A 15572-nucleotide genomic window follows, 5' to 3' on the forward strand; every position below is an offset into this window, starting at 1 on the left:
GGGGTGAGAAGAGGGTGTGGCAGGGTGTTGAGAGCCGGGGTAGATTTTTGAATCATCACATTTCAAAGACGGAACCGAGATCATATCCAACATTACCCAGTTTTGCCCACTAAGAGGTTATCTATCATCCCGGGGTTTAGGGATCTGCCCCAGGCCATACACATGCCCATGGGGCACCTCTACTCATTATCACTCTGTGAGGGGACAGACGGGGAGCAGTGGACGTGTTAGACTCATTCTTAAGGATTAGGGAACAGGGGTGCAGGAGGAGAGGATGGGTGCCCCTGCCATCCCAAAGAACTTCCGAGCTGCTCAAGATGCCTGGGTTCTCATCCTCCAGGGCTCTGTCTCTCTCGCAGGCTGAAAGGCAAGGACGTTGGCATGCAGAGCCTGGCCTAGGAGGATGGTGCCCCCAGGGGCTGTGCTGCAGCCTGAGCCTGTGTGGACCAGTGGCCATGGAGCAGGCCTTCTCCTTCCTCGGCCCCTCCCGCCCCTCCCGCCCCTCCCGCAGTGGCCCACCCCCAGTCAACGAAGCTGCCTTTGCTAATCACTTGCACTTGTTTCTTTCTGGGAAGATGAAAGTGACAGTGCTGGGAGGCATATCTGCTTTCCCTTCACTGAGCCGGGAGAAGCAGCCGGTCCCTGTGACTCTGAAGGTCTGGGGACTCTGCTGCCCACCAGATGCGCAGCCGGAGGAGAGAGGACGAGAGCCTCATGGGCAGGCCCACCTTGGCCTTGAAGGGACCCCCGGGCAGAGAGGCCAGGGCTTCACGGCTTCCCCTCTCCTCCTTTAAGCATCCTCTTCCTTACTTCCCCTTCATTTCCCCCTTCAAGAGTCCTAGGGCCCAGTAGCCTTTTCTGGTTGCATAGAAAGAAAGGGTCTTCCCTGGCCTGTGTCTCCCTCCCCACGTCTTTCCTGATTTTCTCCCACATCAGCTGGGGAGTTTCCTGTCTTCTGCCCCCGTTTTCTCCTGCCCCTTCCACTTTCTCTGTATTTTCAAGTCAAAGCCTTAGGGGCTTTCCCTCCGATCATGGCCTCAGCCTCCTCTTTCCAAATTCAACGAGGGCTGGACTGGATGTCAGGAGAGCTGGGCTGTAGTCCTGGCTCTTCCAGCAACTTCCTACTGACCCTGGGCGAGTCCCTTCATGATCCCAGATCTCCCTGGGGGGGTGGGCTGTGCTATAGTCGCTAGAGTTGCTCACGGTTCTAACAGAGAGGAGTACTGGGCTTTCTGAGAGGCAAGCAGAGCCCCTCATCTGACACTACGCGAGAGCTTCCTATTCTGCCCTTGGATAGGATCCGCCCTGGGTAAGCAACGTGCATTGAGCAGGTGAGTGGTTCTGGGCTCTTCAGGAGAAATGGGTAATCAGGTAATCGGGGGAGGATGGAAAGAGGAAAGGGAATGGGGTGTGTGCGTGTCATGTTAGGGCACTTCCCCTTGCATATCTGATGGGAAATACCTGCCTAGTGATGCCCCAGATGACAAGGTGGCCCAGCAGTAGGAGGGGTGAGGAAGGAGGGCAGGTGGGTACAGGACGGACAACCCCACTGGTGGCCTCACCTCCTAGCCCTCCGCTTGGCTGACCTGCCCGGGTCCCAGCCTCCCCGGAGGGACTGTAGCACTGGCCTCGGAGGAGAGGCTGAGAGGTAAGGCTTATGGAATTGCTGGGGATGTGGAGACTCGTGCTCTACGTCAGGATGCTCTGCCTCCTGAGCTCCTTCTCCAGACCCACCTTACCCTTGTGGGTGGCTTTGGGTATTCCTCCATTGCCACTCCTGGCACTCATTAATTACTTAAATTGAAATTGATTACTCCCTATGTGCGAGACACTGGGCTAAGGCCCAGGGACTGGCAAGGAAATGAGGGAGCAGGACCGTTGCCTTCCTGAAGCTAACTCTTAGGTGGGACAGTCTAATGGAGTAAGTGCCACAAAGTAAATAGGCTGGTTGTCACAATGGAGCACAATGGTGGGGGCGAGAGAGGTATCTGCTTTAGGTAAGGTGGTCTGGCAGGACCCCCTGTGGAGGTGACAGGAACACTGAGATGCGCCTGTGTGTTTCTATTGGGAGCGGGAGGGCAGGGGCTGTGTTTTATTTACTTTTAAAGCTCCAGTGCTTAGAACAGTGGCTGGCACTTACTATGAAAGATTGGTATTATTTTTATGGTGGGTATTCTTTGAAAGTTTGATGAATAAATAAATGATCTCCTTCCAGCTGTTCCTACTTAAAGCACCATGTACTTAATCACATGAAGACAATTATGTCAAACAAATTGAATAGTCCCATGCCTAGTCTGTCTTTATTTGCACCTTTCTTGACAGCCCTTCATTGATTTTTGTCCATATCTCCATTTGACGCCTCAGATGTGTTGAGTCCAAACAGGAAAGGACACACACACACATGTTTTACCAACCACCTCCATTCCTGCAAATGCTGCAGATTCTACCCGAGAAGCTATTACGTGCTCCTAAATAGAGCAAACCTCTCATTAGCTATCACATGCCTCCTTAAATGATTTTTTTTTTTTTTTTGCGGTACGCGGGCCTCTCACTGCTGTGGCCTCTCCCGTTGCGGAGCACAGGCTCCGGACGCGCAGGCTCAGCGGCCATGGCTCACGGGCCCAGCCGCTCCGCGGCATGTGGGATCTTCCCGGACCGGGGCACGAACCCGCGTCCCCTGCATCGGCAGGCGGACTCTCAACCACTGCGCCACCAGGGGAGTCCCTTAAATGATCTTTGAATAGTGTTTTCTTTGTATTGCTTTTTGTAGTTTAACGGCACCAGTTGCGTTTACTCTAGCTTATGAGAAACCCCAGATCTATAAAGTTCCTGTTCATTCATTATTTTTCTCTTGCTTCTTCTCAAGCTGTTATTTTTGGGGGGAGTGTAGTGAGGAGGAGAGAGTGGAAGGAAAAGAAAATAAAAAGATACCAAATTAAGGAAACAAATGAAATAGGGGACGACTTCTCCCCGGGTGACAGACACCCTGTTAGATACTGTTAAACAGAACAAACGTGCTTTAATACAGCACTAGTTGGTCTTTTATTTTTATTCTAAATTGCAAATATAATGCTCACCGCCTTATCTTTGATGGAAGAGGCAGCTAATTGTTCCAATGTCTCACTAATTCTAACACCCGGGAGAAAAAATTATCATTTTTAAAACTCTTCTACCAATTGTTCAGTTTACAACAAGGAGTGTAGTGCAGCGGGGACAGAGATGTCTGTTTCTTGATCTATGTCACAGCTGTGATTCCAGTTCAATTATTAATATGTGGAAGTTATAATCATTTTGAGTATTGGAACAAGATAATTATAAACCATAAAACAGCTCCCCATGCTTGCCGATGCTTTTTTCTTATGTGCAAACATGTTGGAGTTTGGGCATGTGAGCTTTAGAAAGAGAAAAAAATGTATAATATGGCACTCGGGGCAGTAAGCCTGGCTGGAGTGGGAGCAGAGAAACATTCTTTTCCTTTCCAGGCCCCTCCCGCCTCCCCTCCTCAAGCCTCCCACCCCTCCAGAGCCAAAGCTTACCCCCCCCCACCCCCGGCATCCCTCCTTCTGCCCCAGTGACTCACCCGCCTCCTATCCTGTCTCCTCTGTTAGCGGAGATTTGTAACTCCTCACACATGGTGGTTTCACTTGCTTACCACCCCCTTGTCTCCTTGTTTACCCAGAAGCAGCGGCAGCTACTGTATGTGCTGTTGTGTGTGAGCCTGAATGTGTGTGGGGCGGGGGGGGGGGGGGGGGGCATTTGGGAGGGGCGAGAATCACAGGCACAGAGGAAGGCAGGGCTGGGGCTTAGCCGTTCTGTTACCTCCTGGCTATTGCCGTTGTCTCTGTTGCCTTTTCCTTGATTCTCAGTTTGTCTTCACTGGCGGAGGGTATAGATTGGGGTAGAGCATTCCTAACCAGGTCGACCACAGTCAGTTGAAAGGAATAACCCGTTTATATGGATTGTGTGTGTTTGAAGAGGGCACTTAGAGAGAAGAGGCATTGTTCTGGCATCTTCCCTTTTTAACAAGAAAAAAACAGTTTAAAATGCCGCCTCAGCTTAGTTGTTGCACAAAGTAAGGCTAACTGTCCTCAGAAGTCATCTGGTGCTTGTCGTGTTTCCAAGTCCTCCTCTAGTCCTCCCTGACTTTCTTCCTTCCTTCTTTACTTGACCAAAGTCTAAGGAGATATTAAGGCTGCATTTATTTTTCTTACCATTTTCCTAACCTCTGGTTCAGAGTATTACCATCGTACATTTCTGCTATGGCAAAGAAATGGATTGAATTGTGTTCCCCTGCTGCACCCCCACCCCCACTGCTCCTATGTTGAAACCCTAACCCCTAATTGTGACTGTATTTGGAGATACGGCCTTTACAAAAGTGTTAAGGTTAAATAAGGTCATAAGGGTAGGGCCCTGATCTGATAGGATTAGCGTCTTTGTAAGAAGAGACACCAGAGCGCTTTCTCTCTCTCTCTCTCTCTCTCCCTGACCATGCTGGCACCCTGATCTTGGACTTCCAGTCTCCAGAACTGTGAGAAAATAAATTTCTGAGTTTAAGCCAGTCTATGGTATTTTGTTATGGCAGCCCAAGTCACTTGTGAAAATTTGGAGGGAGTCAAATCGTGTTCATCAGCCTTGTGATATGATTTTTTTTAGGCCCCAAGATCTTGAGTCAGTATCCTTCTACTGAGGTCAGGCACTCAGAGCTTGAGCTTTCAAATCCAGTCCAAGTCCTGACTTTTTGGCACCCCTGTTCCCTGTGACCCTCATTTCAGCTTCTCTAATGAGCATTGCCAGCAAGAGAATGTGTCTATTCAGCACCATGGACAGAGGCATGCTGTCAGTTTCTACAAATTAGATGTTACTGCCTCGGCTCTCAAGAACGTGGTGTTGGGAAGGGAGGGGTACGCTGCGAAAGAGAAAAGTCAGGAAGGGATACTGACTGGTTGGATGCAGAAAATGCAGCCCTCAACCCTGGCTGTGCTCAGCCACGGAGCTCCGACAAAGAGGAAGTAGCTTCTTGAGGCTGTTGCCTTCTTACACAGACAGGCATTGAAACGGGGGAGGTGATAGTCTTTATGTTTAATTGTGCTGGCTTAACGGCCGTCAAACTGTCAGTATGATGTGTGCTGGCAACAAGCCTACAGCGGGTGAGGCATTAGGTCTGGGGAGCACATGGGGTTGTGGGTGTCATGGTCTGTGGGCTGGGAGGAGAGCCAGCTAAGGAGCATAGGAAGATGCGAAGGAAGAGCATAGGAAGAGCTAAGGAAGAGCATAGGAAGCTAAGGAGCATAAGGAAGATGTTAAGGAAGAGCATAGGAAGATGGCTAAGATGGTACAGGTGAGCTGCCTTTTTCATGCCTGGAATGGGAATGAGGCTACAGGGACCCTGGTCCTTGAGTGGAGAGGGGCCCAGCTCATGGCAAGCTGGGCTGGTGAGAAGCCAGGGTTTCATTTGTCTGACTTTATTGAATAAATGGCCTCCCCAGCCATTGCTTACCTACTTTTGAAGCCTGACAGTCTGTGGCATCTGATGGAAAGGCTTATGAACTGCATGGAGACAGATGGCTGGGGCTGAGGAGATTGGCTCTTTATTACAGCAGGCCCGTCAGTGACAGCACTCCTCTCACATCCTAGCCTCCACATCAATGTCAATACCTTCCTCCAGCCTTCTGTGGCCCAGTCAAACCTCAGAGGAAAGACCCAGTGCTAGAGGAAGGCAGAATGGCCTATGAGTAAGTGGGAGAGGTAGGGCCGATGGAGTCGGAAAAGAGGGCAGTTTTTCGAGGGGAAGTTCTTTGAGAATCAAAGCTCTGCCTTATTCTTGTATAGTATCCTCCCAAATGCCCCGTGAGGTGCCGTTAATTCAATAAGCGTCCAAGACATGTAAATGATTAAGGAAAAGGGCAGAGAGGTCTGGATTAGAAAAGATAATAGAAGCAGATTTAATTGCACTGGGTGGGTAGCTGAGGACCCAAAGGAAACAAAGAGAGAGGAAGAGAAGGAGGGGGCACAAGGGAGGAGGGAAGATAGCACATGAAGCATGCTCGCGAATCAGCATACAGTGCTTCAGGCACTGTAGGTCCTCTTCCCCATGTTACTAGCTGGACGGCTTCACGGAAACCAAACGGATGTGTCCACTGTCCTTTCTGAAATGGCCCAGGCTCTTTTTCCTGGTACCGTAGTTGTAGGGCATAACTTCTTCCCTCCCCATTTCCCCTGAGAGGGCGGGTTCTCACTGACCTTCATTCATTCTCCGAAACTTGTCCTTGGCCATGTAGCCCAGCACCAGACAGCATCCTCTCTTCTGGAGCCCCAGCTCTGGAAGAAAAGCAGAGGTCGGTGAGGTAGGAATGGGTCAGGGGTCAGTGCAAGGGATGTAAAACTTGTTGCTCTTATAAACAGGGCTACTTAATTACTTAACAAACATTTAGAAAGCACTTACTATGGTCCAGACATAATATAAGACCAATAATTTCATCATTTGATCCTCACAACAGCCCTATGAGGTATACGCCATTGTTATCCCCATTTACAGGCATATTAAGCAGGCAGCCTTAGGTGAAAGAGCTGGTAGGTGGCACAGCCGGGATTTTGAACACAGGCAGCCTGACTCCAGCGTCCATGTTCATAACCGTTACTCTATAGGTTCACGAGGCCCTATATATCCCAGGCATAGGGACTATGCTCTGATCACACCGAGATTGTTGTCAAGCCAGAGAAGAGGCAGAGTCCAGCCAGCGGTGTCCAGGATGGAACAGTACAACTAGACACAGTGGCCAAAGGAGTGATGGGTAAATTTGGAAGAAGACACAGGGGTCAAGGTGTAGGTAGAAGGAGTCTATCTTTTGGGAGAGAGTGAATTTCTGGGGCTGGGGATCCCTGTTCATCCTTATATTCAGGCGCAATTCAGCATTGTCATCCGGCACTTATGAGGTGTAAACACAGTGTAGAGTGCAGGGGTGGGGATGGCTGAGAGACGTAAGACATAGACTCTGGTCCCACAAGACTTTGACCCAATGGAACAAGAGGTTAGAACAACAATTCCAGGTAGCGAAAGCAAGAGACCGTTTTCTCCCCTACGATATTTTGTAAATCAGTGCTCGTTGTGTGTGAGCGTTGGACTGGAGTACCTCAGCCAACCGGGCAAGGTTTCCTCTCTGGTATTTATCCTTTCTTCCTCACCTGTCTTCAGCACTTGTGGGCTTTGAAGCAATTCCACACCAAGTTTCTCTTTTGACCCTCACAACAACTGCATGAGGTAGGCAGATCGGTTATTACTATTCACATTACGCAGATGAGAAAATTGAAGTTCAAAGATGTTAAGTGACTACCCATGATTATTGTAGACTCCCTGCCCCTCCCTCTTTGCTTTGGAGTCGTACAAATGTGGCAGCTGCCATAAACTGGGTAAATGGATAAGGGGTATGATTTCTGGAGGTGGGGACGTGCCTGCAGCTCCTTCCAGGCTTTGCTAGCTTTCTGGACGCCCAGATACTCTCTCCATCGGTTTCTTAGAGAAGGAGGTTCCCCCTGAGGGGTGTGTCACAGCAGCTTCTCCCACGACACTGGGTGTTCCTCTGAGCCCTAGACAGTCTGCATCTAGGCTGTCAGAGCATAGAGAGGCTGGGCTCGTTCTGCCCCCTACCCCTCCACCCACCTCTTGTGGCCCAGGCCCAGCCTCTCTGGGCAGCAGGATGAAAGGGCCCAAGAGACACGGCTAAGTCGAGCTCAGGGGCTCCAGCCCCAGAGGAAAACAAAGTGTGGTGGGCGGTGGCAGAAGCCATGGCCCAAGGAGGTCGCAGGCTTTGATCTCCTGATTCTTTAAAGGGGTTTATTGACTATCAGTAAAGAGCAGAGAAGCAGATCTGAGCGTGCCTTTTCCAAAGGCACTCACTTCTCTTCCTTTCCCGCCACGCTTGTCTGAAGGCACGGCCAAAACGCCCTCACTTCAAACAGCCTTACATCTCGGGCGCTCAAATTGACGATGTTAAGTTCCCTCATCCAAGGCCTTGGCCCTTTCTTCAGGGGCTCCTGCTCTGTTGAAAGCCGTGCGGATCAAAGGCCCTTTGATGTTTACTTACTATATTTGTGGATCCTTTCTAACAACCACCTTCAAGAGGCAGGAATGCGGCATACCAGGAGGGGGCCAGCGGAAGCCCAAGCTGTGGGGAGGCTCTGAGCTCCAGCAGACAATAGCCTCTTGCCTGGCGCTGTATTGAAACCTCAACATGCTGACGACAGGCAGAGTTAACCAGCCCATTATAATTGCATGCATATTGTTCATCATCACAATGATACAATTGCTGATGATTCCTATTCTATTTTCCACTGACTTCTTACGCTCATCTGAAGCACATCTGTAGCAGCTCCTAATGAGAAACGGAGCCTGGGTTCTTGCATTGAGTCCAGGAACGAGCCCAGGTGAGCACTGAGGGGTGGAGGGCGGCAGATGCTGGATGGATTTTGGCCCGTGTTCGTGCTGGGCTTCCTGGACAGTCCCCTCGACTCTCAAGGAAATGGAAGAAGCACGATTCTCCTAAAGATTTCGAGACCGGGGACAACCTGTTGACTCTGTGTTATCTGGGCTGGCTGTCTCTGCCACTGCAACCGACCCTGTCCTATGTCATATATAATATGCCCCCGGGGGAATCGCCCAAGGAAAGAGGCTGCACATACGCACGGTTATTATAAGTAAGAGTCTCACTGACCATGTCTGACTTTTGCAAATGAGCAGGAAAAGAAGTTTTTTAAAAAAACCTGATTAATAAAAGAAATGGAGGACCAGGCAATTTCTCAATGTATTTGGCTCATTTAATTTGACACTTGTGGGTTAGTCTTAATTATTTAGGCGTCTACATTACAAGGCCCTAATAAGCACACTGCAGAAATGTATTAAGTGAGAGGGCTCTCTGACTGAGTCTTTACTGAGAAGTGGGGAGAAGCCACTGGGATCTTTGCAAGAAAGAGCAGGTTGGGGGATCCGCGAAGTGGGAATTATCTAGCTATCCATATATGAAAATTTGGGGTGTTCTTGGGAGAGATATTGCAGAGCTAAATTAGAGGTCATTGTTTCCACATGAGGAAGCAGGCCAGGGGCCAAAGTGAGGGAGGGGAGGAGAATCTAGAAACACAGGTGTGGAGGATGGGTGTGGTCAAAGATACTGACCAGAGAGAGAGCTGGGGGGAAGCAGGAACCCATGGCATCCTCTTGGGAAAACGTCACCAAGCCAGATCAACCAGGCTATTACGGGAGAGATGAAAGAATGTGATAGAAAGAACAATCATTGTTGAACAATCATGGTGAATCAATGATTGTCAATCAATCAATTGTGAATCAATCATTCACTTTGTGATCTAGACCAGCCACCAGACTGCGACCTTCCTTGTCACATGGCATGGGACCGATGGTGGAGTCAGGGTCCTAGATGCGTATTTTAGAACAGCAAGATGATGGGGTCTTCTCCACGTAGACTTTGGGGCTGCAGCCTTTGCCTGAGGACTAATCAGTAGCAGAACCACCAGATGCACCGAAGGTACCCATGGGAAATGATGGACGCGAATGGAGTCATCCCGGCTTAAAGGACAGTTCAGAGCAAAGAAGGCCAGTGTCACCTGCAGATGGGGATGTGGAGGCCGCTGTCTCAGGAGGACAAAGAATTAGGGAATGCTGCTACACAATGAAACATTCCCTGGGAAGCGGTGTGTTTCTTAGGGAGAAGTCCAGATTGCACCCCAGGAACTCCCGGCCTCTAGACTGAGCAACAGAAGGGTGAGGATAGTGCCTTTTTAGGCTCAGAGTCCTTAGCCCTAAGCACAGTGCCTGGCACGTGGCAACGGATCAGGAAAAGTCTGACTTAATGGGTAGTAATCAGTTCTCCCCGACCCGGGCCAGAATGGAATCAGGAGGGCTTAACCCTGGCACAGTGGATTAGGTAGATGCAGATGGTCTGAAGTGAATGAACATTGTAATTCATCAGAACAGGAGTCTGGGAAGCGTGAGGTTTCCTCTCGGGAGGAATAAAGAGGGATGGCTTCCTAAATGGAATGGTTTTCCTTCAGTTTCAGAGGGTGAGGATGGGACTTTTTCTAGCCCAAGGATTCCTTTATTCTTACGAGTAATCATAATGATAGTGCAGTGATATTACCTCACATTTGTGGGATACTTATTTTTTCACGATGCTGTCATATTCACTATCTTATTGGGTGTTCACAGTAGCTCTGTGAAGCACGCAAGGAGGAAATGATTTCCTCCGTTTTGGTTTCAGAAACAGGCTCAGAGAAGTAAAATGACAACTCAAGGCCAAAGCACAGTTGGTGACAGTGCTCAGGCTAGAATCCAGGTCTGATTTCTGGCTAATTCTTAGGGTAGGTTCCGGGATCCCAGGGCTGCTGATGCCATGATTCAAGACAGAGAAGAGACAGCAGAGATCAGTGGTCCTGGCTGGGACTGTGGGGTGAACTGTGTCCCCCCAAATCCAATGTTGAAGTCGTAACCTCAATACCTCAGAATGTGCCTTTATCTGGACAAAGAGACTCTACCAAGGTAGTCAAGTTACAATGGTCAATGGGGAGCCCTAATCCAATATGACAGATGTCTTCATAAACAGGGGAAATTTGGGACAGACACACATATAAACATGGAGACGGCCATCAATGAGCCAGGAAGGGAGGCCTAGAACAGAGCCTTTCCTCACAGCCTTCAGAAGGACCCAACTCTGCCAACATCTTCTGTGGACTTCTAGCCTCCAGAACTGTTAGGCAATACATTTTTGATGTTTAAGCCACCCAGTCTGTGGCTCTTTGTCACGTCAGCCCTAGCAAGCTAACATAGACAGGAAGAGGGGAGAAGCTGGTCTTTTATAGAACCTGGCTATTTCCATTGGCCAAGACTCTGACTCCCATCCCTTGGTCACAGGGGATGCAGGGAGCAGCATTGCACGACCACTCAGAAGCCTTGTGAGAGGCACCAACTGATTGGAGAGCGGCCAGAGGGGCTGCTAAGGTGGGACAATGGGGGTGGTGGCACAAGAGATGATGGGAAACAGGGCAGGTGGGGAGGGAGGGCAGCTGTGGGTCTTGGTGGCAACCCAGGATGCTGTGAGCATTCCTGCTGCCAGCGTGAGGATGACATTGGCTAGAAGAGTGTTTGCTTATTGCCCCAGCCAGAAACAAATGAGCTGTGAAGTGACCACGGATCGAGCTGGTGACAATGGACAGGTACCACGTCCTTCTCCCTCACCATTTCTTTCTTTCTGTTTTTAAATTTTTATCGGAGTAGAGTTGATTTCCAATGTTGTGTTAGTTTCAGGTGTACAGCAAAGTGAATCAGTTATACATATACCCACTCTTTTTTAGATTCTTTTCCATATAGGCCATTACAGAGGATTGAGTAGAGTTCCCTGTGCTATACAGTAGGTCCTTATTAGTTATCCATTTTATATATAGCAGTGTGTGTGTGTGTGTGTCCATCCCAATCTCCCAATTTATCCCTCCCTCCCTTTACCTCCTCGTAACCATAAGTTTGTTTTCTACATCTGTAACTCTATTTCTGTTTTGTAGATAAGTTCATTTGTACCCTTTTTTTTAGATTCCACATATAAGCGATAACACTCAGTATGACAATCTCTAGGTCCGTCCATGTTGCTGCAAATGGCATTATTTTGTCCTCTTTTATGGCTATCCCTCATCATTTCTGAGGCTATTCGGTGCATCTGGGGGCCCTTCTGTCCCCAACGTGCCCAGTCACAGTGGTTCAGGGGTGCCTGCTGAGGACTAACCCTTTACCACCTGAAGCTGTTAGATGGAGCAGGTCCCCAGAAGCCGACCTAACAAGAATAGAGCATGATGGGCGGGCAGTTTGGTGTGGATACAGCAAAGATTTCGGGAGACGAGAAAGTGAGACGAGGCAGGAGACAGAGTCAGGGGCCGGACCTGGAGGACCTGGTGAGCCTTGCCTAGGAGTCTGGACTTTTCCTACAGAATGCTTAGCAGAAGAAAGGCCAGACTTGCGTCTTATAAAGACCATATTAGCACTGGGGCAGATGTGGCTGGGAGAAGGTAAGACCAGACAAGGGAGCGCAGCTGGGAAACTGTGGAACACTCCTGGCAGGAGGCGATGGGATGACATGTGCCCCCTCTTCCTGCTCTCCCAAGACAGCCTGAGAGGAGAAAGCAGGTGAAAGGACCCTGGGCTTCTCAGAGGGACATTCAGAGCTTCCACATCCCCGCCACCTTGACACAGGAGAGCAGTGCAGGGGCTGAAAATAGCTCCCCAGATAGTTCCAGAGAGCAGGTGGAGAAGACGTCAGCTGGACCTGGCTGGAGTCACAGGGGAGCCCTGGGGGGTAGGGGAGGCCACGTGTGCTGTAAAACCACCACTGCCGGCTGGAGCCTCGCTTCAGCCCTTAACAGTCCTCAGGCTTCTCCGGGCTTCAGTTTTCTCATCTACGAAATATGGATACTGGTAGTAAAACCCTTCTCACATGGTTGCCATGCAAATCCAAGGAGACAGCATTTGATGAAAAGGGCCTCCTCGAATGAAGTACTGATGAGCGAGAGTTCAGGAAACAGAAACAGAATATCAGACTGGGGTTTAGAGATCATCAAATCCCCTTCCTTACCCTCCTTTTTTTATTTTTTTTTAAACAGCTATGAAAGGGGAGACTCAGGGAGGTGAAATACCCTGTCCAAGGTGATATAATGAGCTGTTAGGTGGCATCTTTGAAGGTCAGTGTGGCAGAGGTAAGTCAGCTGGGCTGGAGGAGTGAAGTGAGTCAGGAGGACCAGCCAGGGGGTGTCACAGGCGAGGCCACAGGACCAGAGGTGCTGGCAACTGAGAGGAAATGGCGACTCGGAGAGATGTTCTTGACCGAGACAATGGGGCTAAGCATCAGAGTGGCTTAGGCAGAGGAAGGGGACAATGGCAACCACAAGGTCTTTAGTGGGGAAGACTGCAGGAAGTGAGGGGGCTGGGTCAGAAGTGATTGACAGGGCTTCCTTGGTGGCGCAGCGGTTAAGAACCCGCCTGCCAACGCAGGGGACACCGGTTCGATCCCTGGTCCGGGAAGATTCCCACATGCTGCGGAGCAACTAAGCCCGCGTGCCACAACTACTGAGCCTGCACTCTAGAGCGTGTGAGCCACAACTACTGAGCCTGCACACTAGAGCCTGCATGCTGCAACTACTGAGCCCACGTGCCTAGAGCCCGTGCACTGCAACGAAGGGTAGTCCTGCTCACTGCAACTAGAGAAAACCCACACACCACAACGATGACCCAAAGGAAGTGATTGACAAAGGAAGCCTATGAGGTTACATGTGACGACGGTGCATTTTGGACTTCTGTATTTGAAGGATCCCCAAGTGAACAGTCCTGGTTGATTACATGAGCACAAGTTCAGATCTGAAGAAATACATTTTTAACCAGCTTCACTGACCTCGGAGAGCAAATATCTTGGTCTGTAGACCAATTCGTAATGTGATGAATTATGTAAAAAGCAGTGGGATGATTCAGGTAACCTCTGCTATAGTACGGCTACCACCCCTCCATAACCAGCAAGTATTTACAATATGCAGCAGCTATAAAACCCAACCCACGAACACTCGAGAGGCACGATGCTCAAGACGAAAGGATGCTGGAGTCTCACGTTTGGCGAGTTCTCACTATGATTCTGCTAAACTGCTTTCTGCATCGGGTCTGCCTAGTCCTGTTTTCAGCATAATTACTCACATCCCAGGCAATAAGGGTGCCCATAAATCATGCAAAGATCACAGTTTTCTGATCAACCTCTCTAGGAAAGAGTCCTGAAGAGTGGGATAGTAAAGGTTTATTAATCCTGTCTAGTGCGTGGCTCTGGGCCTCTAGGACAAGTAATAAATGTTTAATAGACCAATAATACCTGTTTCATAATTTTTGAATTGCATTGCTTGCTAATGCTAAGTTTATTAAAGCACTATAAACTTTACATTGTTGTAAAGACATAATTGCTCTTTCATTGCTTGTTTAATGAGTTAATTATATTAGAACTAAGTTTTTCACTGTTCATGTTAAGTATCAATTAGTTCTCTTAAACAATTGATTTGTATTTAATTAACTATGCTATTACATACCAATTAAATTCTTCTAAGAGAAATCTGAAACACACGTGGTCTTAAATTAAATTTTTTAAAACAATGAATTACAGAAAAAGCTCACATCTAAGGCTTCCCTGGTGGCGCAGTGGTTGAGAGTCCGCCTGCTGATGCAGGGGATGCAGGTTCGTGCCCTGGTCTGGGAAGATCCCACATGCCGCGGAGCAGTTAGGCCCATGAGCCATGGCCGCTGAGCCTGCGCGTCTGGAGCCTGTGCTCCGCAACAGGAGAGGCCACAACAGTGAGAGGCCCGCGTACCGCAAAAAAAAGCTCACATCTAGTGATCCTCTTTTAGGAAGAGTTGGCAATCGTTGTGATAATTCCAAAAAATTTTTGTGGCCACCAGCCCATCCTCACTACCTCCTGCAGGGAGCAAGGCTCCTTCAGGCCCCAGATGGTAAGCGCCTTGCGGTTCCCTACAATAGCAAGGACCAGCATCGCGGCAGCCCTTTGCCAGCCCCCGCCTTCTCAGCTGCCACAGCCGTGCCATTTACTGCCTGGCATGGCCCTACCCCAGTGTGGCCAATGCAGGCAGCATATCCGCAAATTCCTCACCACCAGCTGTGGGGCCCATGACTGTCTGTGTTGTTCCTGGCCCCAGATCCCATGTGTCTGCAGGGTCCCATGTGGTCCCCAATCCTCCGGCTTCTCCAAATCTCTGCTCACTGCCCCGAGTCTGTACCTCGTGGGCAGGAAAAAGACAGCCCTGGGCATTTACTTTCCTCTTCTTGTTTCACCCTCACACAGACGTTATGAAGCTAGGTATTATTATTCCTGTCTTTGTTTATAAAGAACTGGACATTTTAGATGGGTAAGGAGTTTGCCAGGGTCCCTCAGCTGTGAGTGGTGAAGCTTGGGCACACCTGTGTGCCTGACTCCGTGCCTGGTGGCTTCCATGCTGGTCTCCCTTCTCTGTGAGATACGACTCCTCACCTACCCTCAGATGCTGCCTGGGGGTCTTTCTCCCAGCTGATTAATTGCTTAGAGTTCCAACGCGGCCACCAGCTGACTCCGGACGTGGCCTTCCTCTGGGCCACTTGGGCATCAGTGCAGCCCCCAGGGTCAGCAGAGTCCACCACACCCCTCTGCACCCTGGAATTGGGACACTGGCTGCCCACCCCTCCCCTGGGGGCTGGACGTGGCCTCGCCTTGCCCCTCTCCACTGGCTGGTATCACCCACCGTGGGGCCAAGCTCACTTCATTCACCAGTGCAATTAAAGTTGCCATTTACTGATTACTTACGATTGCTTAGTCTCTGGGCTGAGTACTTTGCATGCATTATTTTCTATCGTAAAAATTCTGTAAGGTAAGTACTATTATTGTTCCTAATAATAGGAAACTGGTACTCCAAAAGATTAAATATTCACTCAGGGTCAAACAGCTAGTAAATGTGGAGGCCAAGAAAACTGACGATAAACGAGGTTCTTCGCGCTACTAGTCTAATC

General features: G+C 49.5%; 1 protein-coding gene across 2 annotated transcripts in view; it reads right to left on the bottom strand.

Annotated features, from left to right (window-relative positions):
* The window catches only part of KIRREL3 (kirre like nephrin family adhesion molecule 3), a gene marked incomplete at its 5' end in the record, with an annotated part of 539825 nt that overhangs the window by 114603 nt on the left and 409650 nt on the right, over positions 1-15572 (bottom strand). For both annotated transcript variants that reach the window (XM_079930152.1, XM_079930151.1), the window contains one exon: positions 6241-6318. In XM_079930152.1, the coding sequence (XP_079786278.1) occupies positions 6241-6318 (78 nt within the window). The remainder of the gene's footprint in view (positions 1-6240; positions 6319-15572) is intronic.

This window comes from Stenella coeruleoalba (genome assembly GCF_951394435.1).
Source record: "Stenella coeruleoalba genome assembly, chromosome: 8".
Lineage (NCBI taxonomy): Eukaryota > Metazoa > Chordata > Mammalia > Artiodactyla > Delphinidae > Stenella > Stenella coeruleoalba.